Source organism: Teleopsis dalmanni, chromosome X, assembly GCF_002237135.1.
Source record: "Teleopsis dalmanni isolate 2A chromosome X, ASM223713v2, whole genome shotgun sequence".
Lineage (NCBI taxonomy): Eukaryota > Metazoa > Arthropoda > Insecta > Diptera > Diopsidae > Teleopsis > Teleopsis dalmanni.
Genome location: NC_051848.1, coordinates 90,440,084 through 90,465,272, shown reverse-complemented (window position 1 = coordinate 90,465,272; position 25,189 = coordinate 90,440,084). Strand labels below are relative to the sequence as shown.

General features: G+C 33.1%; 2 protein-coding genes across 2 annotated transcripts in view; both read left to right on the top strand.

The window, feature by feature from the left end:
- The window catches only part of LOC119689640, a 96,174-nt gene that overhangs the window by 47,444 nt on the left and 23,541 nt on the right, over positions 1–25,189 (top strand). The window contains exon 9 of the mRNA XM_038104512.1: positions 14,732–14,876. Coding sequence (XP_037960440.1) covers positions 14,732–14,876 — 145 coding nt within the window. The remainder of the gene's footprint in view (positions 1–14,731; positions 14,877–25,189) is intronic.
- On the top strand, positions 7,898–10,609 carry LOC119689639. The gene is made up of 3 exons (XM_038104511.1): positions 7,898–8,048; positions 8,106–8,379; positions 8,444–10,609. The coding sequence occupies exons 2-3, from the start codon at positions 8,201–8,203 to the stop codon at positions 10,452–10,454; spliced, it is 2,190 nt and encodes a 729-aa protein (XP_037960439.1). The 5' UTR covers positions 7,898–8,048; positions 8,106–8,200; the 3' UTR covers positions 10,455–10,609.

Here is a 25,189-nt window from a genome sequence, read left to right as displayed (position 1 = left end):
ATTCATTGTGTGTTTAAATCAATTTAAGTTCATTTTATTGACGTCATTCAAGCCCAAAGAAACAAAACTTGCTGAATTTATTGCGATTATACCTTCAAACAATTGTACGAACTAAAAAGAGTATGTGGGGGGCAATTACTGTCTCAGTGTGTCATACTCGTATTAAAAAATCACAAATTACTTGCAAGTAATTCCATTAATCTCCCGTCTTATTGATATGATTTTTTCAATTCCTTTGCAGTCGCACAATTCGAAATACTTCAGACTTAAATACTCAGACTACGTGGATTAGTTATTGCTTTTGCCGCAAAGCAATTCCTATTTTTGGTTCTATCACATAACGCCACGTTTTTCGCAGTACCAGCGACTAGGACTGCAAAAGATAATAGCACAAATAAACGGATTTTTTCCCAAATCATTTATTATTGTTTAGACACAAATACAACAATAATAAAGCAATTTACAAGCCTAAAGGATATGCACGGTTATAGCAGCAATACTGTCAGGGAGACTTCATCCGTAGCTGAAAAATTTGTACTGGCAACACTGGAAGGAATACTAGAATACTAGGCAAATACGTTAAGAGTTTTGTATGAGTTTGGTTACGTTTTGAATTCCTTTGTGGCATCGGAACAATCAAGAACTCGGCGTTCTCGATATGCAGCGACATTGTTAGGTGGTGTGTTCACAAAATGCGTAAATCTTCGCTCGCTAAATTGGTTTTAGTCTATTTGGTCGTAATGCTGCTATTATTTAGGTAATAATAAATTAAGTCCTGGAAAGATGTGTATGAGTGTATTCACAGAATGGCGCCCAAATGTTAAGTAATTAGAACTCATTTCACTTTAGTTTCGTTGCAAGGAAAATTCTCAAACATTACGTCCCCTTCCATTCCTTTGCTTCAAATCTTCCCTGCGAACACACTACAGAAGATGGAAAAACCTATTTGTTGACTTCAAATTCACGAAATTGAAGATGTAATGAAATAGAATTTAATGTTGCGGTAGGAGCGAAATGGCACCGGAGAAGAAATAAAGAGGTATGACTAATGTAATTAGACATAATTAAGTCTATTGTTTATTAATTGCAAAAGCAAACTTTACTAATAACTTATCATTGTTTATATAATGAGCAGGCCAGGCGAAAATAATAATAAAAGCAAACACAAAGCTGTAGTAAGGACGAAATATAATTGAAAAATGAAATCATTTCGCATTTAATTTGCTAATCTCTTCAAATAATTTAAGCTGCGTCAAGTGTTCTAAAGGACCTCTTTGACATTAGTTCCAAACTTTTCAATTTATTTACATTTTGTGAGCGGTGAGCGAAATACTTAAATCAATGTCCCTTACTCTTACGTGTAGCATAGTTGAAGAGGTGAAGTTGGCGTCAAAATATATTAGTCAATATCTAGCTCCATTAATATATAACATATAAAAAAACTACTTCTAATTTACTTGTGACATAAAACATATTTGTTAAATTTTTATACATAAATTTTATTTTTTAAAATCAACTTTAATCCAGCAAATATTGGTCATTAATATAGATGACCTCATTCCATTTTTCGATTATCTTCATAATTTCAATAGTATAGAGCTTTTGTGGTATGTCGGTGAAAGACATAGTAAAGTGTTTTGCGAGAGTTTTCAGTTGGCAAGGTCGGCGCATCTACTGTAGAGATGCATCAAAACTTTCCGATCAAGATCTGTCAATTTGTTTCTTGCATTCGAATAAATGCATGGTCTGCAATATTACGTTGGAAACCAACTCCTTCTCCGTTATCCAATTTCGATCGCTTATCCTCGATTGTTTCATTCAAGTGTACTCATAGTAAGCACAAGAGCACCACATTCGTTGATGCCTTCATATGTTTTGGACAAATAATTAGGATTGAATACTTCAAATAAGTCGTTGTTAAACCATTTAGATGGTCTTAATTCGAAAAAATACGGACAAATGTATACTGACGTATACATATATATATTTACACATTTATAAATATATGTACAAATATATGCAAATGAGTGATTTTAAATATATGAATGGTTTATAGCAAGAATGGTGTAAGTGAGCGCTAGCCCCAAATTTCTAGTATTCGCCTTGCTTTTGTTACTAAAGAATTTGATAAAATTTTGAAACTGATGGAGCAAGACATGACAGCCTGCAATCACTTCAAAAGAGCAGGCTACGCAAAGAGTATGCAATGTTTAGGTATCACGAGAATTAATGCAAAGAAGTTTTCCTAACCAAAGTACCATCAATGAAACCCTGTTAAGTCAAAGCATAATTGAATTTTTTTCAAGCTAATCATTACGGACGATGAAAAATGGATTAAATACGATAATAACCAACTATAGGGATCGTTATTAAAAACCGGTGCCCCTCCACAAAAGACTTCAAAGTCTGGATTGACAAGGTTAGTAGGTGGATTATTATAAATGATTTAATTATATTTTCTATATCTGGCCACTTTCAAGCGACGATGTTTGGTTAGCTTTTTGCAGACAATTAAAATAGTGCACCTTGATGATAGATCATAAAATGGAAAAAATTGTATATCGCTCAGAAATGAGTAATAAAATTCCTCCATTTGAAAGGAGCACAAAATTACTGTCAATTTCCATTTTAGAAAGATTCAATAAATAATCAGTTTTAAAAAAAAAAAAAATTTGATAGGAGTGATGCAATGATGCAATCAAATTGGAAATGGATTCTGTTTACGGCAACCTTGCACCATCGTCAACAACAATAATATATTAGAAAACTGAATTTAAATGTGGTCGTACGAGTGTTTTTGATGAAGAGCGTCCGGGTCGTTCCAAAGAGGTCACAATTGCAAAAAAAAGCATTAAAAAATCCACGATATTGTATTTAATGATTCAAAGATTAAAATGCGTGAGTTAATAGATAGCAGTGATGAGAAGCATATCATATGAACGTGTATTAAATATTTTACATGAACAAATAAGTATGAAAAAGCTTTCGACAAGATGGGTCCCGCCTTTACTCACAACTGACCAAGAATGACAACGACTTCGTTATTCAAATCGTTGACTTCCGTATTTTGGGATTCATGTGAAATAATTTTCACAGACTACTTGGAAAAAGGAGAAACAATAACATCAGATTACTATTAAATAAGCAAACCAATTAAAAACGACCACATTTATCGAAGAAAGAAATTCCTATCGTGTTCTCCATATGTGGCTCTCTGTGACTATTACCTGTTTCCAAATTTGGAAAGATTACTCCAGGGAAAGAGATTTGCATCAAATGATGAAATGGAATGGTAAACTAAGGTATAAGGGTTTCATAAATTTTCGAAAATCGGAGAATTTTCCACGGCACTACCAGATCGGTTCATTTTACTAAAAAAAAAAATTTTAGTTTAATTTGATAAGTGAAAATAGTGCCCCAAGAGCCCCAAAGATTGGAAGATAACCTATTAAATTCATATTTAATTGATTATATCTCCGACATATTTAATTTTAAATAAAAATTGTCTTTCCAAGAGTTATAGATCCATTAAAAATGAACAATTCATTCATACAAATTTTCTGAGCTAGATGCAGTTTGTTTGCATTGGGATGGAAAATTACTGCCACCTTTAGAAGGAAAACAAAATGTGGACCGCCTACCTATTACAATCTCAAGTGGGTCTGTTGAGCTTATTACTTGAAGTACCTGCATTGAAAAATGAAAATGGTACCGGAAGAGCACAGGCATCTGTTATTTGTAAATCAATTTTTGGATGGGGTTTGCAGGATCACGTGCAAGCTTTACTTGTTGATACGATAGCTGTAAAGACTTGTCCTTTTAACGGAACTTGCTAAGTTATTGAAAAACATTTAGAAAAAGATCTTTCATATTTAGCTTCCAGACATTACATTTATGAAATTATTCTTAAAAGTAATTTCCATGCTAAGATTTCCAAGTCTGAAAGCCCAAATGTCGAACCTTTTCAACAACGTTGATAAGTTTACAGTGGGCTTAGAAAATGAAAAAGTAAGAAAATTGTTGAACGCAGATGATGTGCTACGAATTACAAGTTTCCTTAATAAGATTCGTAAGGATAACTAACCAAGAGATGACTATAGGGAACTTCTGGAACTTCTATTCACAATTTTTGGAGAAAAGTCAAACTGCAGCATAAGCATTCGATCTCCTGAAGCTGTTCATCACGCAAGATGGATCGCAAAAGCCATCTATGCATTAAAAATAATTTTATTTATTGATGGAGATATTGCAGAAATTATGTAATCATCATTGGTATTTAAGAGATTAGAGCTTGTTGGGATTGGGCATATGGGCATTTTTCGATTCCAATATATCACCAGAGATAGAGGCAAAGATGGTTTCAAATTTGAATATAGAAAGTGATGACATGGAAGTAAACAGATAATCAATAGACTCTGCAAAAATAACTGAAATCATCGAAAAGAGAATGGAATTGTTTGTAAACAATACTAAACAAACAAACATACTAAAAACATTTTTAATCGTTTCAAGTTGTGCGATGACTTCTTGGAAACATGCCCCATGAAATGGCATGAAGACCTTAGTTTTATTTAAGCTAAAAAAACGTTTTTAAGATAAAAGGTAGTAAACAATACGGCAGACTGAGGAATGAAATTAATGCTGGGATATAATTCAATTTCAACAAAAAATGAGAATCAAAAACAATACACATTAAAAATTGTTAAGCATTGCCGCTGTCATTTTCCAAATTCTAATAGAGATACTTTGTTCCAGCAACTTTAAATAAAATAATAAAAATTACGTTGGAGAAAACCAGAAACCTTTTTACGGGTATTAAAAAAAATGAAACTATAGCAATTTTTGTAAAGCTGAAGCGGACAATCACTGTCATAACACTTACAAACCCAGCAATCGGGTGTTTTCAGCTCATTCTTTCTTCTATTCAATAATTATTAGAAATACAAAAAAATTTCGTATGAATGAATTGTTCACTTTTAATAGATCTATAACTCTTGGCAAGACAGTTTTTATGTGAAATTAAATATGTCGGAGATATAAACAATCAAATATGAATTTTATGGAAAAAATGGTTATTTTCCAATCTTTAGGACCCGTGGGGCGCCATTTCCACTTATCCAATTGAACTAAAATTTACACAGATTATTTTTTTTTTAATTAAATGAACAAATCTGGGGGTGCCGTCAACCGACTTTTCGGAAAAAAAATTTCTCATATACCTTAATGATACCCTACTGAGGTATATTTTGGAAGATATGATAAATCGTATTATTTAAAAAGTATCCACATGTTAAAAGGTAGTATGACTCGGTGTGTCGTAGTAAAAGAAGACTATATTCAAGCATAATATATAATTTTCCAAAAAAATGCATTTTTTACTTATATCAGGTACTCATCAATCCACCTAGTAGATTTGAAACTTTGTTTAAGCAAAATATTAAAAAAACTGATAAAATTTTTATTACGTTTGGAATACTTATTACTGAATGGCTTATATCAATTTGCGCAGATATGCAGGATCATTTAATATATGATACACATACATGTTAGCATTATGTACAACTATTGTGTTTTATTTATACCTATGTATACAATATCATGTTAGGATTCAAAAAGTCCCTTTACTTTCATATTTAAAATAGTTTATTGAGCATTAACATGTACACACAATATGCCACGGAAGTTTATATACAGATCCGACAACACTGACATTCTAGAGGTGTTTAAAGAGCCGGTGATAAAACAAAGGTTAAATCATATCCATGTTTTCAATCCCAATAGAAAGTTTTTAGGTCCTCACTTATTGTCTCTGAATCAACAGTTGTTGTAGGTGAAGAGAAAAACGAAGGAAGACAGATATTTTACGTATTTAACTTCATATAAAGCACTTTCAATACTAAAATATCCTCTTTCCATTTTATTAGTTATTAAAATTGGATTTGAAATTTTTAATAAAATTAGAGAAAAATTGCAAGTATTTCCTGCAACCCAATTCGGTTTCAATTTAGTTTAAAGAATTTCATTTAAATGAAAGAATGATATGAGACTGATATGAAAATTAATTATTAAATTCCAGAAATTCAGCATTTGAAGTTGAATGCAGTGTCACAGACTCGTTTTACGACTGACGGAATGACTTAACTTACACTTTAAGATAACTAATATGAACCAATTATATCCTCTGTGAAAAGCAAGACTTAAGTATTTTATGTTGTCCTTCCATGTCATCTCCACACTATGGATCTTTATTTTTTCTTGAAATTTGATTTCTTCGCCTTTCTTCGAGTTTTCAGTATTTAGTGTAATCATTTACCTTCGAAAGTAATCCATCATCTCATCAGCAAGCAGTTGTAAGTTGTTCACAATAGCATTAGCATTTTTGTCAGAGTGAGTGTTTTAGCTTAAAGCCACACTAATGCAAATAAATTCTTCAATGTTTATTGGGAAAGAGCTGCAGATTTGACACCAATGTTTTCTCAAATAGTCGGGATCGCCAATCGAATGTTTTTATTCCAGACAGGTATTGGATTTAGATGCGAACATTTTAAAGTCTATAAAAAATTGTAACCGAATTTTCTTAATATTGCTCTGAGTTAGATTTTGGGAAAATAGTGGCCCTGATGTAGCAAAGAGTTGTGGCGTCTGACAATAGTCTAATGTGAACTCAGTCGTACTCTACCCCAAGTATGACTGGGATACCTACATACCACGTAAACCACAGAGCATGAGTGAATATTTCGTGTTTGTTATTGTTTATTCCATTATCATATAAAGATTGAGCTCCTTATATTTGTTAAAATGAAATAAGATGAAGATAAAAAATCTTCGAGCTTTACATTCATACATATGCAACTACCATTTTAGTCCTTTGAATTGTGATTAGCAAATTAACCAACACTATTGTGTTTTTTAAATCCTTTCCACTTTACTAACTTTGTTCTAAAAACATAACAAAAATAAGCTTGAAATATGAAACTCCTTAGACTAAGTGGCATGTTATGCAGATAGTCATGGTCACGTCAAATGTGAAATTGTTGTTGCTCTCACTTAAGTAAAACTATTGAGAATGAGAGAAATTTCGAATAAAACAGTGCAGCTGAGTAACAAATGTCTGTACTTGCGCCTTCATAAGATAGCCGTCGTAAGATTGTGAAATTACCAGGACCAATTAAGGTCCGTCGTAGTATTTCAAACAACGTAAAAACAAAAAGACATGAAAATAGATAAAAAAAAAATATGTTAGAGTAGTTATAAGAATGAAGTAAACACTTCAATTTTTCGTCGTAGGGTGTATAAGCACTACACGTATTCATATAATTGGGTATTGCTACTCTAAGTTATCACTGGTATCTTCGGAGATCGTAGTGCATCGGTTGATGACCATATTGTTTAGATCAGGGCTGTTCAAAGTACGGCCCGCGGGCTGCATACTAAGGTTTGTGCGGCTCGTGACATGTTTTTAATCAACCACAATTACGCAAATTAACTTTTGGTGTGCTGGTAAAACCACATTATTTTATTTTTATGCTATACCAAATAAATGAATTTAAATTGAAAAATTTATAAATCTAAATTCAACATTATAATCGTATTTTATTTTTGTCAAAAACAATTACCAACATATGTATTCGTTTCTGCGACCCTCCAATTGGTATAGTGATTTTTATTGACCTGCTATTGCATCTGCTCTGGACAGCCCTGGATGAGATGATGATACGCAATGAATAAAGAAACAATGTTTGTCACCGAAATATTTCCGATTTATATATCAGTTCAAATATTTTTCAATCTTTTGTATTTTGCAGCATTTGAAATATTAAAAAAAAATTTTAAATATTAACATAGTATTTTCTGACAAAGCTTTGAAAAATGTTGTCAGGAAGGAATATTTTTTATAAAAATAGTTTCAAAAATTGAGTTGGTATTATATAATATAATATAAAACGTGCAATTTGATTAATCTGTTGCGATTAAAAGTTGCAAGGAAGTATTGTATTTTTCATTGCACAATCACAGTTCTACGATTTTCTACAAGGGATCAAAAAATCGTAAGACATATTGTAAACAACTATTGAATTTCATTAATTTTCATCTTTTCAAACCAGTGAGAAAATTTCTTTAAAGACTTTAACCTAAAAATCGTATGTATGCAATTAATTTGTGGTGAATTCCTACCTACGGACATATAAGCTATTGAAATATGCTGCCCAGAATATGGCCTAATAATTTGGAATTGGAACATATTGGACAAAAATTGAAGGTGCACGTGAAAGATGGCTCAACCTACGAAGGCACTCTTAATGAAGTGGAGTTTGATAAACTTATTTTGATTCATGCCACTCGAAACTCTATGCCGTGCAGTGGAATGGTCTCATTATTGTAAAATGAATTCTAGTCACAATTATTTTCATTTAATTATTACTTAATTTTACTTTATCAATAGGTTCGAAAACATTGACTATATTCCGGAAGTGAATGTTAAGAAAGAAGTTAACGGTGGCCAAAATAGTGAAACAAGTGAAAATCTAAGAAAAGGTTGGGTGCAACATACGAGTAAACCAAATTTGCCCAGCTCAGTTGTGCCAAAACCCGATAACTTACCATCTTCTGCACCTACAAAGCCTTCTAAGTTAAAGCAGAACAAGCCAACCGAAATAGAAGCAGCTGCTGATAAAGTTGTCCAAAAAACTGGAAAGGAGTTTATTCATCCTCCGTGGCTCTCGAACGAGTTTGAAAATAGCCATAATAGTATATTAGATATAGGAAAATCTGAAAAATCTTCTTATCACAAACCCGAACGTAGGTTCAATTCATTTAATGTACTTAGATGTGACAGAGTAAAGAATTGGGTATCTGACGCACCGAAAAGAAACAATGGCAATTATAGTGCTCCGGAAAATGGTAATATCGATGCTAAAGAAAGTTATGGAAAAAACTACAATGGAAACGGGCCGCCTAAGGATATGTCAACCTCTAATAAGATTGCAGCAGCAATGCGCCGAACTGAATTGCCAGATGCTGCGTCATTGTCCGGGTATGACTCTGATGTAATGGAATCGTGCGGGATAGCGACTGAGGGTTTAGTTACACAAGGTGCATTCGGGGGTTACGACTCTGATGAAACCGCTACACCTAATGAACAAGCATGTTGGCAAGACTGTAACGTGTTAAATGAAAATACTCAACAGCAATCTCCTGAAGATAATAAGGAAACAATGTATCAGTATTCTAACAGAAATACTTCTAATCTTTCCCAACCCCAACAAGTAAATAATTACAATCAACAAGTCAACTCAAGGAACTTTCCTATAAATAAAAACAGTCGTAATATTGCGTTTAAGCCAGCTCAACCGCAAAATAAAAGCAGTTTGCTAACAAAGCCCATTGTTTCAAAGCTTGCAAATTCAAACAACAAATCTTTGCCAAAATTGCCAGGTATACAAAGAGTATATTCTGAGAACAAACCCATGCAGAGTAGCACTGGCGCGATTAGCAAGACCATAACATTTCACCTCGGCAACCGTCAAATGAGTCGTCAAACGCCACCTCTGGAGAATGGAGTTTCGAGTTTGACGAGCAAGTCTAACAGGCAATATGCCCAGAATAGTTTTATTAGAGGTGGACCTCATATCTCCAAATATAAGCACCAAAGCACCTTGAATCGTGCACAAAATGTCGCGGGCAATAACACAGATGATGATGCAATCAATACCGAACATTCTCATATAATATTTAAAACTTTTAACGGATGTGTCATACCATCCGTTTCAGTGGATCTACGTGAAAAAATTCGTCTAACTGCCGCTAGAACCGGTTTAGTCGCTAAAGAAACGAACGCGTTTTTGGCGCGTGGAATTTGTGACCTAGCAATTTCATTGCTGAAGCATGTCTGTCATGTATCAGATGAAGAAAATTTCGACACCAATGTGGATGTTGTTATTATATGTGAAGGTGCCATAGAAGTGGGCCTAATGACTGGTCTATTGCTTAATGGACATTCTTTTACAGTTTGTCTATACAAACATGATGAATTAAGTTCGGGCTTTGATGTAAATTCATCTATTAAACGCCAAAGTAGCATAGAGTATTTTAAAAGAACCGGGAATAGAGTAGTTGATTCCGTTAATAAGTTACTTACACCAAATCTAATCATTTTGTGCACTAGTGTAGTAAGTGATGTTATCCTACCGGACGAAGTAATTAATTGGATATACAATACCCAACGTGACGTTTTAGTTGTAGATCCACCACCGTGTTTCCAGTTAGATCGTCTTAATGCGCAAAAATTCGCGGCATTGCCAATTTTGCCGGTTGTAGGAATTGAGGAAAGTTATTCGCAGCTGTATCTCATTAACTTATTCATACCATACGATTTTTTTGCAGAAGAAGGTGTTGAGTTTGAAAATCCGTTTGGAATGAAAAACATTCTCCGTCTATACCCGAAAACAATTTGAAATGCAAGTACTTATGTACGCAAAATTGTAAGTTGGTCTATAATTTTGATAGTGAATAACAAAATTGGTTGTGATATAGTCTTTTTTATGGAAGACCAGATCTTGTTGCGTTTAAACTAGATCTCAGTGTATTTTGTGAAATATATATTTATAAAACCAAAACTTCAATTGCTTTTTTAATACTTTGTCATACAGTTATACATATATCTTGGAATACAATACAAGGAATTTAAGTATATTATATATGTTAAGCAGTTTATGTTGAAGCTATTTAAGTCAGTGCACTTAAACACTTTTACTCTTTCTTAACTCGAGGTATTTTCAAAACTCCTCTTTACACCTTGACTAGATTATTGTGTATCACTTCATCAGACTAAGCAATAATTGACCTCAGAGAAGTCCCTGAGACTGCCATTCGTGCTAATGTACCATGGTACTTTGAAAAGTCTTCTCAGAGTCTGGCTTTGTGCAATTTATAGCTTGCAAATAGTAGTGTTTAGTAGTATTATACAATTTCCACTGCAGCAAAAAGCTAGTTATGTTAATGAAACTAAGATTTGGTTGTTTCCATTGGCATAAGCTGAATTAAGCATATGTAGTAGCTTGTTTGTTTACATTTTAGATATAAAACATATGCCAAATATTTCAAATTTTGAGTTAATTTTCTATGTGGGAACTTTAAAATGTTGCATTCGACACTTTTCGCCGCAAACTGGTTGATTTATTTATAATGAACTCATTTATATGAAAGTTCTTCGTATAATAAATTATCATCATTCGCAAAACTCTGTTAATAAGAAAAATGGAAACATGGTATTAAACACAAATATTTTCGAAATTAACCAAATAATCTATTGCAGTTTTTCTATTCCAAGTTGAAAATTTTTAGATAAAAAAGTACTTCTGCATATAGTGCAAAAATCACAAATTGAAATCAAGTGATGGTTCTAATTGATATGTAGGCATGTATAAAATCTCTCACACTCTCTTAGTGTGTATACTTAAATATAATAAATTCAGTTTGTTTCGAATCGTGGAACGAGACCGGTGTTTTATATTAGCCGGAAATATAGGTATTACTAATAAATTTCAATATATGAAAGAGAAAATATATGCAAAGAATCATACCATGTCAAAGCTAAAACATTGAAAACCTAAACTCGCCGGTCTCGCTGCTAGCTCGTTGTAGACCGATATATCGTATCAGCGAAACTGTGCTTTGAATTGGAGAATATTTACTAAATACTATTTTATATAGAAAGCAAATGTTATGGTAGTAAGGGCAGTTAATTTTAGTCTCTACTTAAACAATGAGAAGAAAATATATATACGCATAAGTGACATTTTTCCTTATATACAACGATTATATTGGAAACGACTTTTAACAAAAATGACTCTTGATAAAATGACTCTTGATAGGCATTTTTTTTAATAGACAAAGTCATAGGTTTCGTACTTGCAGTGAGGTCACATACGCTGGTATGGTCAATGTTTATCGTACCGTGCAATACATTTGCCAATAAAAGAAAAGCAAAATTATTTTGAAATGGACAGTGGTTTTCTACGACTTATTATTTTTGTGTCTTACGGTGTTTTATGCTATCTCCATATACAGTCTCCTAAATCAACCTAAACAATTTACGGCTATTGACAAATCTAAAAAATTTAGTAATTCACATAACCAAATCACGTTATCTTATTCATAAGAGGTTTTTCTAAAAACAGAAATTGACCACTTCTTAAACAGTAAACTGACCTAAAAGTAATTTCTAGTTTAAAGTCCTAAATCTCATATTCTTTAATGAAGGCCATAAACTTATTTCCTGTCAATCTCAGGGCACAACAAGATGAATTGACTAGAAGCTTCAGACTTCATTTTACAGAATCTGAAATTAGCTTTTCTTGATTTCAGTTTCAAAAGATGAGAATAAAAAAGATAATCTGAACTCAAGTGGGAACCTTGGCTGAGAACCTTGTTAACAAATTTGTTGTTAACACGAATAAGCTATTTCAGTTATCTTAATCTCTTTAAGGATTCCTTATACAGTTTGTATTTGATGTGACTAAGTGTTGATATAGTCCAAGTAGATACTTTGGTCTGAGTTCTATTACGAGAGTTAGAGAACTCTGCAGAAATAACCAGAATGGTTTATAACAACATCCGAGAATATTCACAGGATGACAATCTAAAGCATTTATTTCAAATTCTTTTATATCATGGTTCCGATTTGTAGGAAAAACTTTGCTGCGTGTATGTTTACTTTGGAACACAGATTATGTAGTATAGAGATAACTATTTGAAAATGATTTGGAAGTTAATGATTTCATTAAAAATTATAATAAATTTAAATATAAGTCACTTTGAATTTTATTAACATTATTGCAATTTTTAAACATTTGTAATTGCTTAGCACAGTTGTGAAAATTTAAGTTCAATGGTGGCTTAAAGTTTTAGACATATTTTCAATGGGAGTCACTATAGGTTAAATGCTCTAAAACACATTTGACTGCATATTTATCAATTTAGGTACAGTGGAAGGATAATCACAATAGTAATTAGCCATTTAGGAACCATGGATTGATATTTAAAGATCTCTAATCAGCGTATACTGCTCAATAAAACAGTGTAAATAATTATTAACTCTGGTTACTTAGTCTTTGGTCTCAACAACGTGCATGGATGTTTAGTTGCTTCGTTTAACTACTTTATTTAAAATACATATACATCCCGTGAACTGGATGACGTTTTTCTTTTATTCTCTTAGAGTTGCCATGATATCAGTTTTGCGAAAATGACAACCAGCTATTTGGAAGGGTTGCTATGTTGTTAGTATTGTTACCACAGATGTAAAAGGGGCAATTAAACTAATATTAGTAGTTTAATATATATATTTTTACAGAAGAGAGCTTAAAACTTATTTTCAAACCTTTGTCTTGACTTCATTACATATGACGACATATGAAGAACAATAATTATTACATATTAGTATGAATATATTAGGCAGTTTTAAGATATTTTTTAACTTTTGTCTTAGCTTGATTACATGGAAAAACATAAGATGAAAACTAATTCTTAAATGAGTAAATCAGTATGCTTATGTATAGAAGAGTGTCACTGTGCATATGTAGAAAGATATTAGTATCTCATTAGTAATTTAGAAGTTTCATTCTGTGGTTTTTGTCAAACACATTATGATTTTCAGTGCTTTAAAATCTCATAAAATACTCAGAAAATATTATAAATCCACTTATTTTAGAATTATTAAAAGGCAATTTTCTTGAGGAAATTGATTGTTTTATCATTTCTCAAAAATCACATCAACTTTTTGACTTTTGGTTACCGACAACATTAAATGCTTGACTTTTCTAAACGGAAAGACACAATGAGAATTTGTATGTGATGAAATGTCTTATAAGGACGTTTTGAAGCTTTGTCAACTATACTTGGAAAAGATGTAAGTGTCCGTATTAAGTGAAATAAATACAAAGAAACCCTTAACCTTAAACCCTTAAAACAAAAACATGAAAGTTGGAAATTTTTAAATAATGAAGCAGTGTTCACACTGACAACCGCTTTTGCGGTGGAAGTGATAATAAAGCCTGACACTTGACAAAGATTTAAGCGCGCGCCCAAAAGAATGCAATGAAAAATGAGCAGGAAATGTAAAAACACGGCTACCACAAAGCGTCGCTCACACGCAGGTGTTAAAAAAATGATAAGCGTGACAGGGAACACAAAAACAACAAACCGGAAGTTGCCAAAAAAAGATGGGGCATGAGGCAGAAAACTCTAGACTGCTTATTATGTCAACAATGGAAACCGCTGCCATTTATCTTAACGTGGCATGATTCTGAGCTAGAGCGGAAGTGCTTGCCACGGGTTAACAGTGTTGTTACATGTAATAATGAGATAGAACTAGGGACGAGTAGTGAACAAATTTAAGGAAACTCGCCCGTTCTCTCCCTTCGTTTTGGCGAAGCAAATATGGCAACATTTGTCATTTGCGTACGTAAAAACCAAATTCCTCAACTGTTACTCTGTCGGCTATACATTGCAAGTAGGGCGGTGTGTGTGGGTCGGTCGAAAGCCTAGCGTTTTTTTATAATAATGTATTGAAAATGGTACAAATCAAATCTAGTGAAAATGAGAGAGGAAGAAAAAGAAGAAAAATTTGCAGCTGTTGTGGCATTTGAAAAATTTTTTAATTTTTCTTTTTAATTATAATAAAGCGTTTTAAGTAAAATTTTTTTCAACTTGTTTCATTGTATCGTTTCAGAGGCAATATACGGGCGCTTTGGATGGGCGTACTTTGGGCACTTACATCGGGCACAGGTGTTGCCGTGGCATTGCTGCAAGGTTATGCAGGACCACTGATTGGTGTAGCCATTTCAGCCTCACTGCTGCCGCCAGTAGTAAATTGTGTAAGTAGAAACGACCGAAGGCAACGCAACAAATCGTGTAGAGCAGAAAGTACTTTTTCGAAATTTTTTATTTTTGGCATTTTATTCAAAATTTGTACGTGTTACTGCGTTCATTTCGGAATGATAAAAACAGCAACTCTGAGGTGCTTTGGACGGTGGGCGCGTGCTGAACATTTGTCGGAAATATTACTAATTAGAAATGCAGAACGAGAATAACGAATGGCACACAAAAGGGCTATTTTTAATGAGTTTTCATGTTAAACGATTTTTAGGAAGTAGAAAAATATTTGTTTAAAATGGGTTTACACATAGCTGAATTATAAAAGATTTCGTGTGAAGTGTATGAGCCCAAAAGCAATCATTTCACTTCCCGTTTTTTGTTGTTTTTTATAAGTGAAAATAAATACAAACATGTATTTGCGATGATATCGAAGTAAAGTAATCAGTATAAGTGAAAAAAATTGAAATTTCAGTTTAAAAGAATTCACTAAAATTGAATGAAATCAACCAAGTGTTCCAAATAAACATGAACGAAGTATATCAAAGTCGAATGGTAGGAAAATTTGTTACTTTAGCCTAGAAAGGCATCAAATCCGCTATATCTAAGATGTCTTCAAGTCATTTATCTCTTAGTGCGGGCACATTATCCACTTAGACAGCAAATTTAGTATACTCTGTCATTATTAAATGATTTGTGATGATATTGCGAATTGTTACTTTGTAGCTTTGTCAGTTATTGTTTTTAAAACGACACAAAATACATAAATATCCTGAAAATAAGTACTGCTAAAAATAAAAGATAATATATGAATATAAATTGGCACATATTGGCCCCAGCTGAATCCTTATATCAGTTATTATTCTATTAATACTGAAAATAAAATATTTTAATGCTTTGAGTTTCACCGACTTCTTCAATGACAAGGTGATGATGATATAGAGAAGAAACACATGTCTCTGTATAAAATAGTATGTGAAACTAAATGAGATCAGATTACTGTGGAGTACAGTTCACAGGAATATTACACAGAACTATTATCTACCCATTATATACTATATTAATGAACGACTTGATTGTGTCGGGAGAAATGAGAAATATTGTGGTCAATGGTTCACCACATGTTAGCTCAATGCATGTTAGTTCTCAATCATCAAAATATATGTCACAAGAAGCAGTGTTGCCAACTGAAAATTCAAGCATTGAAAATCACCCAATGTAAGAAACGGTCTTACTAATTCTTTTTGGCACACACCTACTTCACATCATGAATTATTGATGACCCGTAAAAAAGAACATTATACATATTATAACTTTACATGATAATGGTTGAAGTGGTAACTTCATCCCGATCTATTGGTTCAATGTGTTACTATATAAGCAACTCAAAGGTAGTTCAAAACCCATTTTGAACCTTTTTCAAAGCTTATAATGCTGTTTAACGCGAAATGCTGGAGTTGACGAAGTTTCTCAAAAAAGGATGTCTCTGCAATAGTTAATTGGCACCACACCTGCGCTGGACAGAAAGAAAATAGGTGCTAGGCACTTTCATTGTCGTCTCTGCAACTGCGACAGGAATGATTAGATGGGAGACACAATTTTTCAGTATGTACCCCCAATGGGCAATGACCCGTGAGGAAACCTACCACAAGACTGACATGTTAATGGGTCACCTTAATTATAGAGCTGAATTTTGTTTTGAAAAGAACACGACCAACTTGCATAGAGATGTCTGAATAACGTTGAGTTTTTCCATGGTAGTTTTCCTAATGTCTTCCATTCCAGCCATTCGCTCCTTAATAGACCAGAAGCGTGTAATGATACTCAGAAGGAAATATTGTGCTGGAATATTTACTCAGCAAAATGTTCAGTGAGGAAAAGAGTTCATCCTAGTTTACTTTTTCGGATTTTGAAAAGCCTAAGTAACGTTTACGTAAGTGTGATTTTTGACCAATGTGAAGGTATGATCTGTAATTGCTGCTTCTCTGTTAGTTAAGCGAAAAATAATTACGAAGATATAACCAATTTCAGATAAAAAAAATTCATAATATTATAAACACAAAGAACACTAATTTGTGTATTTAACATGTTTTTAATTAGCTGAGTAAATTTGCTAATATGCATTTGTTAATGAATCAAATTTGCAGCTGCGGAGCGGACCCGGCAAGTGCAACTGCAACGCTAAAGCTACAAACTACGAGATCAAAGCACGTACGACCCAAATGGGTAAACGCCATTTTTGGCGTTTGGCATTGGCCAACGCCTGGGCAGGACAGGAAATGAGTTTGTGTCTTCCGTTTTTGTATTTACCATTTTGTAGTCGTTTGTGGCCATTTTTGTGGCATTTAAATAAACAAAGCGCAAAGAGTATTGTCCTTTGTAATTTTAGTTGTAATATTTTTGCAATTATTTTTTGTTCGGTTTTATGTTTCGGGGGCTTTGCATTTCTGGTAGCAAAAGCAATTTGGCGATTTATTGCAGTCAAAGCAGCAGTAATAGCAGCAATGAAACCACGACTAGACCGAGTGCCAAGCTATTAATTGTCTCTGTGCTTTGTTCTAACGCTAATGTATTTTTATACATGTGTGAAATGCATAAGCGAGTGTGCTTGTGCGAGATTTAGTACTTGAGTACTTGAGTAGATTTATTTAAAACCATATCCGCAGATCCTGGAACAAAGGAAAAAATGTGCAAACACTTCCGTCCGAGCTACTACTATGCGCACTTATACCAGGACCAGGACGAAGTGAAATATACACGTGCACACACGTGCACTGGCATTGCAGTTGCTCACTTATGTCACAGCTGCCATGATTAAGTGATTTTAGCGCCCTGGCATGAAGCCTTCCCAGCGTTTTATACATTCGAATGCGAACTCATAACGTTGCGTTGTTAAATGTAATTTGTAATTTGTTTGTGGGTCACATTTTGTCAGTCCAATGTGGTCTTATTATCGCATACTGGGTGCTTTGTGGTTGACGCACACTTCAACTACCACAAAGACGAAATTGTGCTCTTTCAGTTAATACCAAGATTTTACCATTTCATTTAACTTTTTAATCCTTTTGTCGCCTGCCCTGCACCTCGCACCGCGCACCACGCTCTGAGTACAGCTCGTAATCCGTTGAGGCGTTTGCATACAATATGCATACATACGAATGTTGAAAAAGGATTCCTTTTCTTGCATGATAAATGCTTTTTACTGAGCAGATAATTTTCACATTTAATGTCGGAATGCATTTTTAAACAGTGCGCCTTTAGCTCTCCACTTTACTTCTGGAAAATGGGTCAAAATTAACGTTGAGTCGATTTTAAAATTTTTGTTTGCTCAGCATTTGATTTTTTTGCGTGTGTCTAGAGAAGTAACAGATTTATGGCAAAAACTTGTACATTCACTTCAGATTAATCAGCAGATTGCATTCAACTTTTAGAGTTCGAGCAAAGTTTATGAGTATAATTTCGTTACGGCATATTAACGTACGAAATAATGGCCGCGTAGGCACTACTTGCAGTGCTCGGAATGCAAGTGCGCAATCCTTCCGAATGACTCAGTTAGTACATGAAGAAGTTCTTACAAAATTTAATGGCTTTAAGGAAAGCCAATTTATGGTATTTAAAAGAACGCAGAATATAAAGTTTAACTCACTGAATGTTTCTGGCACATTTAGACATTTATAGTTTCTGCAATTAAAAATTAAGTTTCTGCAATGGTAATATTTCTTTTAATTGGTATGGCATTCATTGCTCCAGCCAATGAATCCTAATATTACTGATTGATCTTCTTTGCAGATTGTAGAATGGAACAGATTGAGAAAACGGGTATTAACATTGCAACACAAAATTTGTGTTTATAAAATTTTACGCCACAACATAAAATAATAATAAAACAATAACAAAAGTAATAAAACAATTATCAAAAACCACTACTAAATTTAATACAATAAATAACAACAGAACAACAACAAAGTTTTCAATGTTCCAGCTACAAAAACAAAAGACCAGAATACATTACAGTTCTCCGGTATAAAAGGCGAGAAAAAAATGCTAGCAAATCAATTCCTAAGAGGTGGTTTTAGAGGGTTCATGTCTCATATTGTGGCTTTATACTTTCCACCTACTGCAAAAAAAAAAGAAGCAAATCAATTAACAAGGTAACGAGGTAGAAGACAGGTCGCTGAAACATCAGGAATAGAGACTGCCATTGCTGTTCCCATTTTATTAATTAAGTATTAGAAATATACATTTCTATTGCTTATTAATTACTAACGAAATCAACATTTCGTTAGTGACCATTTCCAAGGCGGAAACAATTCCTGTTTGCGATTATCACTAAATCGTTCCTGGACAAACGAAATACACATTTCGTTAGAAAACATACCAGGCGCAGGAGAAATTTGCATTTCTACTACGAATGATTTCACAGCAAAGAAACCTACATTTCTGTAGCAAGACCTAACGTCCATCTGCGTCGTATGTTAGGTCTTCTAGATACCATCGCAAACTTTCCACTGTTTCTAACAAATAAATTTATTGTAGGACTGAACCTGGAATCCGGCGAGCGAAACCGGCGAAAAAAGTGCGGCACAACAGAAATATTTAAACTTTTACTTGAAGATATATACAGTCCTTAACATTAGCATTCCTTTTATTGCAAATCTATGTAAAATTGCTGCTACATTATGCTGCGTTCAAAAGACATTGAGAAAGATCTATAAGCTCACATTAGTTATATCATTAATGTCAGTGAAAAAGCGTTCTAAACAATCCAGGGTAAAGAAATAGAACTCGGTGAATGGATTTCATTCCTTTTCTTATTATACCAGCTCTTTTATTATACCAGTTTACAAAATACACTAGCCCGGTACCATCAGCGTAATAGTACTGATTAAAGCTATTGAAATGGCTTATCAAAATACCTTGGCATCACTTTTCGACAAACTTTAATCATTTGAAACAATGTTTTAGTGCAAAACACCATTTACTTTACATATGTGACGCAGATGTGGTTATTATGCTATCAATCAACATAATAGAATTAAATTGAACTTAGTCAATAAACAGATCTCAACTGTTATTTATTAATATAAATTTTAAAACAAGTTTTTCTGATGACTTTGATAAAAATGCAAATGGTTTTGAAATTTTCTTGGTGATAATATTGCATTTAGTCAGAAATTTATTCGGATGGCTTTCAGATAAAGTTATGCCATAATGCATGAATAATGATCAGACATATGAAAACAGATTCTGTTTCGATTCATTTTACACTTCCCCTCTTTGCTATATTACGTCACTACATTAAACAGAATAACTGACAAAATTCAACTAACTAAAATTCAACTAAAAAACAAGCTCCAATAATTAATATGATATAATTTACCATAAATATACTCCAATAATAAAAATAATAAATATATCAAACGTAGAAGACAAGCGCCAATTATAAATATACACGACCGTACTCTTCAACTGCCGACTGCTGACTTCACAACTACTGCCATTGCTGCTTCACTATAAAACTGCTTGACCGACCTTTACTTGACTGCTCAACTTAACCACTGCTACTGCTGGACTCTCATATATAACTTACACGTATATACCCTTTAAATAGAATTTTGAATCAACATTGAGGCCTCATTTATGTGCTGATATATACACATATATTTCACTCTTTATTAGCTACTTAAAGTGATTTAGCCAACACTAAAGTCATATAATTTATCAACCATTAACTAGACAAAATAACTCCTCATATGAAAAACTTATGATGTTTTAAGTAAACACTGCCACCCGATATTCCGTCGGTATAAAAAGAAGAAAAACTTACACAAGCATACAATCTTAAAATTGGATAAGTGGAAACTTTCTCGGCAGCGGAAGAGTCTAAAATCGTGTGAGATGACCCTTATGAAGCATTTGCGGAAATCAATATCGAATATATAAATATTAAAGATCTGAGTAGGTATGGTACAATCAGTAATCCAGTTTTATCGAATTTTGAATTACTTAGAATACAGACATAATAGAATTAGAATACAGAATATTGAGATACCTTCTGATCAATAAAGAACGAGAGACCTATTTTTGAATTCCCGCGCTTATCCAATCGGTAAATTTTTGTTATTTTCACGCTGGTAATACTATTATACACATTCTGTCAAAGTTTAACGCATATTGTACGATTTTTTTTGTTTGGCGTCCATACAAAGAAGTCGAAAAATTTTGGTGTGGCGATTTGTATAATGGGTCAAAAATTTGAACAACGTGCGTGCATCAAATTTTGTGTTACAAATGGATTCAAGTGTGTCAAAACTGTTAAAAAATGCTAAAAAAGGCCTTTGGTGATTTGTCTGTGTCGCAATCACGAGTATACGAATGGTTTAAAAGGTTCAAAGACGGTCAGGTAAGCTTGGACCATGATGAGATCCCTGGCCGCCCAACAACTTCTGTTACTGAAGAAAAAATTGAATCGGCGAAGCAGATCGTGTTGGAAAATCGTTGTGAACTGATTAGAGAGATGGCAGTATAGACGCCAATTGTGTTGCAAATCGTACGATATGCGCTAAACTTTGACAGAATGTGTATAATAGTGTTGCCAGCGTGATAATAAAAAAGTTTGCCGATTGGATAAGCGCGGGAATCACAGTTCTCGTGAATAAGTTCTTTTTTGATCACAAGGTATAATAGATTTTTGTAACCCAGTGTAGGTTTTTGAGAATTTCAAAATATTGTGAACACGGAGATGAAACTTGATTTACTTAATTTAAAAATTCAAAGATATCCACACACATAGATACTGACATTGGATATGCACTGCTTAATGTAGTTTTGGGCCCTCTTGCCAGTGAACTCCAAACATATTTACTTTATCGTTCAAAAAATTTAAAATTTTTTTTTCAATAAAAAATCACGCGTTTATGAATAAAAATTCAATGAATATATATATATATATCAAACTTTTACATTTTACATACATATTTAATCAAACATATTTCGACACAGATTTAGGATACATGATTAAGCACTAAAATCACACTAAACCGATATTCACAGTTTTCATGGCACTTATATATCACATAGTTGATATTACCACTTTTCATAATATATTGGTGTGTCCTTATATATTTATCGTTTTAGATGTTTAATAACTAGTAATTTTAAAGTTAAACATATTTAATTACCAATGCCATAAAAAAGAAAAAATTAAAGTACATCTAACTGTCACTCCAATGCTCGCTATTATACCATCCAAAATATGTATATGATGTATTATGAGATAATGAAATCAAAGACGAATGCCTCTTATATATTAATTTATATCTAATCTCTACTAATGTTTACCTAATACATATAATAAAATTAGAGCAAATGCTATGAGAATTATAAATTAAAAATACATAAAGCGATTAAAATACATGAAGACACATCTGTAAGATAATCGAGATAATCGAATTGTCTGTTCAGCTTATATTTGTAAAATAGTCGTTTAATAGATAACTACCTGCGAAGCAATACTGTAGTAGTTCAAGTCCATATATGTACCAACTGTCTTAGTTTGGAATAATTAAAATGTTCAATTTGGAACGTACTTAATTATCGTGTGCTATTTATTAAGGCTAATACACCGCAATGAATATTTCGTCATGGTTATCATCTTACTGAAAATTAGTGCTTACATATTGTTTCTTTTTGTGGTATTATTATACCCACTAATTTGAGAGTAGATATTATTGAAAGCGACTACATTGAGTCAGTATACATGCCAGCAAGGTGAAATAAATTGTGATTCTTATAGGAAACTATACATAGGAAACTATACTACATTGTGACCGAAAAGTTTCCGGTCATAAATAAATAAAACGCAAAATTCTTAATCTTCATCAATATTTATTTTATCTCCTTCAAAATATGCTCCATTAGAAGCGATAACACAAATGCCAACGTTTCTTCCAATCATCAAAACATTTTTTATAGGCGCTTTCCGGTATGGCTTTGAGTTCCCTCTGCGAATTCTGTTTTACGTCTTCTATGGATTCAAAACGCGTTCCTCTGAGTGGTAATTTGAGGTTGGGAAACAGGAAAAAGTCACACGGTGCAAGATCAGGTGAATACGGTGGCTGTTCGATGGTATTTATTGAATGTTTGGCCTTAAAATCGTTGATAATGTTGAACAAATTGAGGTGAATCGGAACAAGCCGGGCGTTGACACGTCGCATACACAAATTGTCCACCAAAATCAAACGAGCCATCTCACGACCGATGCCTAGCTCTCGTGCTATCTCTCTAACACTCACATGAGGATTTTTGAACACGATTTCCTTTGCCTTTTCAATGTTTTCGTCGGTGGTAGAGGTCGAAGGTCGTCCAGAACGCGGCATGTCTTCGACGGTCGTACGACAGTCCTGAAAGGCTTTGTACCACTCATAAACTTGAGTTTTCGATAAAACTGATTCCCCATAAGCCTTTTGTAGCATTCGCAACGATTCTGCACACGAAATTTCGTTCGAAAAACAAAATTTGATGCAAACTCTTTGTTCAATATTTTTTTCCATTGTTTTTTTCGCAACGCACTACTGAGGTGAACTGGTTTCAACAGCTGCCGTAAACGAACTGTCCGACAGATCGCGCTCATTTTTTGGCATAGTAATTAAGGACAGTGCTGCCAAACTACATAAACTTAAAATATCGAAAAATATACAGCGCGCGAATTTTAAATGAGAACCTCCGAAAACCTTTCGGTCACAATGTATATATAGTATAGGAAACTACAGGAAACTACAGGAAACTATTCTATATATATATATATAGAATATAGAAAACTATATATAGTTTCTATATAGGAAACTAAAAATAGCCACTTATGCGATGCAATTCCCAGTTGCCTTAATCGATGCTTACTCTTTTAATGACCACCTTGGATGAATTTGTTCTGGTCCACACATAATATTTACTAAACAATTTATTACTATTTTGACCAAACTTCTGTGTTTAGTTCTGGACACTTAGAGGCAATATAATTTTAAGTATTCAACACATTTATTAAAAATGACATATAATAGTCTTTGAGATATTAATTTTGTTGATATGATACTTCAATCTCACTAAAACTTTAATGCCCACTCTATGAAGTGCAACGAGTTTATTTAAAGCTACTATAGATGGGTTGCAATTTCATGTCTTTAGACTTTACAGTACATTTAGTGATTCTTTAATTAAACTACCTCAATTCAGAACTTTGAGATTTTCTCTAATGTGTCTCACATCAAGATAACAGAATTTCACTGCTTCAATTAATTGGTGTTTGCCTATCCAACCAGACAACCATTAGGTGTCTAAGCGAATATAAGTTCACATTCTAATTTTTTTATTGGTTTCAGGTAAAAGCATCAACACACAAAAACGTCGTATATCTAATGTTTTTATATCTATAGACATTTCTTGATGTGGAAGAATACCGAGTTTAATGAAGACAAATACATCATTCGTTCAATTTTATTGAACCTAAGAAACAAAAAATCAATTTCAATCATTCATTTCATTAATTCATTTTTCAATAAAAGTAATGAATTTATAAAAATTAAACTAATTAATTAATTCAATATTTTTATTGAACTATCTTCTTTGATTGATGAATCAGAAATATGTCCGAGCGAAGTTGCAGTGCATGCAGAGCTTGTCAGTTTCCAAAATTATTCGTAAATTTAACCGGCAAATGGATCTTTCTGTTACTAAACAATACAAGAAGATGCTCCATTTGATAATCTGGAAAACTATGTGACAAATATCCTGTTATCTATTTGGGCATCGAACTTGATTTTTTGTTTTTCAACAGTATTTGCTTCGAACTTGATCTGTTTACAGCTGGCGGAATGAATTGGCTATCATGAAGCGGACTTAACCCTATATTAAGATAATACGCTGGCTTAACCCGATTAATATATCAGCTTTCCGAATTTCCACTTCGACTTGTTAATGAGCTCTTTATACCGATTAGTCGCTTTGTGAAAACTATTAGGAAATGTAATAAGAGCAAGATGCTTAGATAAATATTAGTGTATATATATTTTGTAATTTGGTTCATTTCAGTGTGGTTTCTTGAAAAATTTTCAAGGCATCCTGAACGTTTAACTATCTTCCAGTTTAACAGTTATGTTTTTGTAGTAATGTCGTTCTTGAAGGCTTTACGCCAATGGTGAACTTTCCATTCAACATTGTTCAGACCTTGATTTCTGATTACTTATGTTAGTTTCACCAAAAGAGTTAAAGACTTTTTCAATTGTGTTTAAGGATACAATTGTTTTTAAAGTGCTTTTAT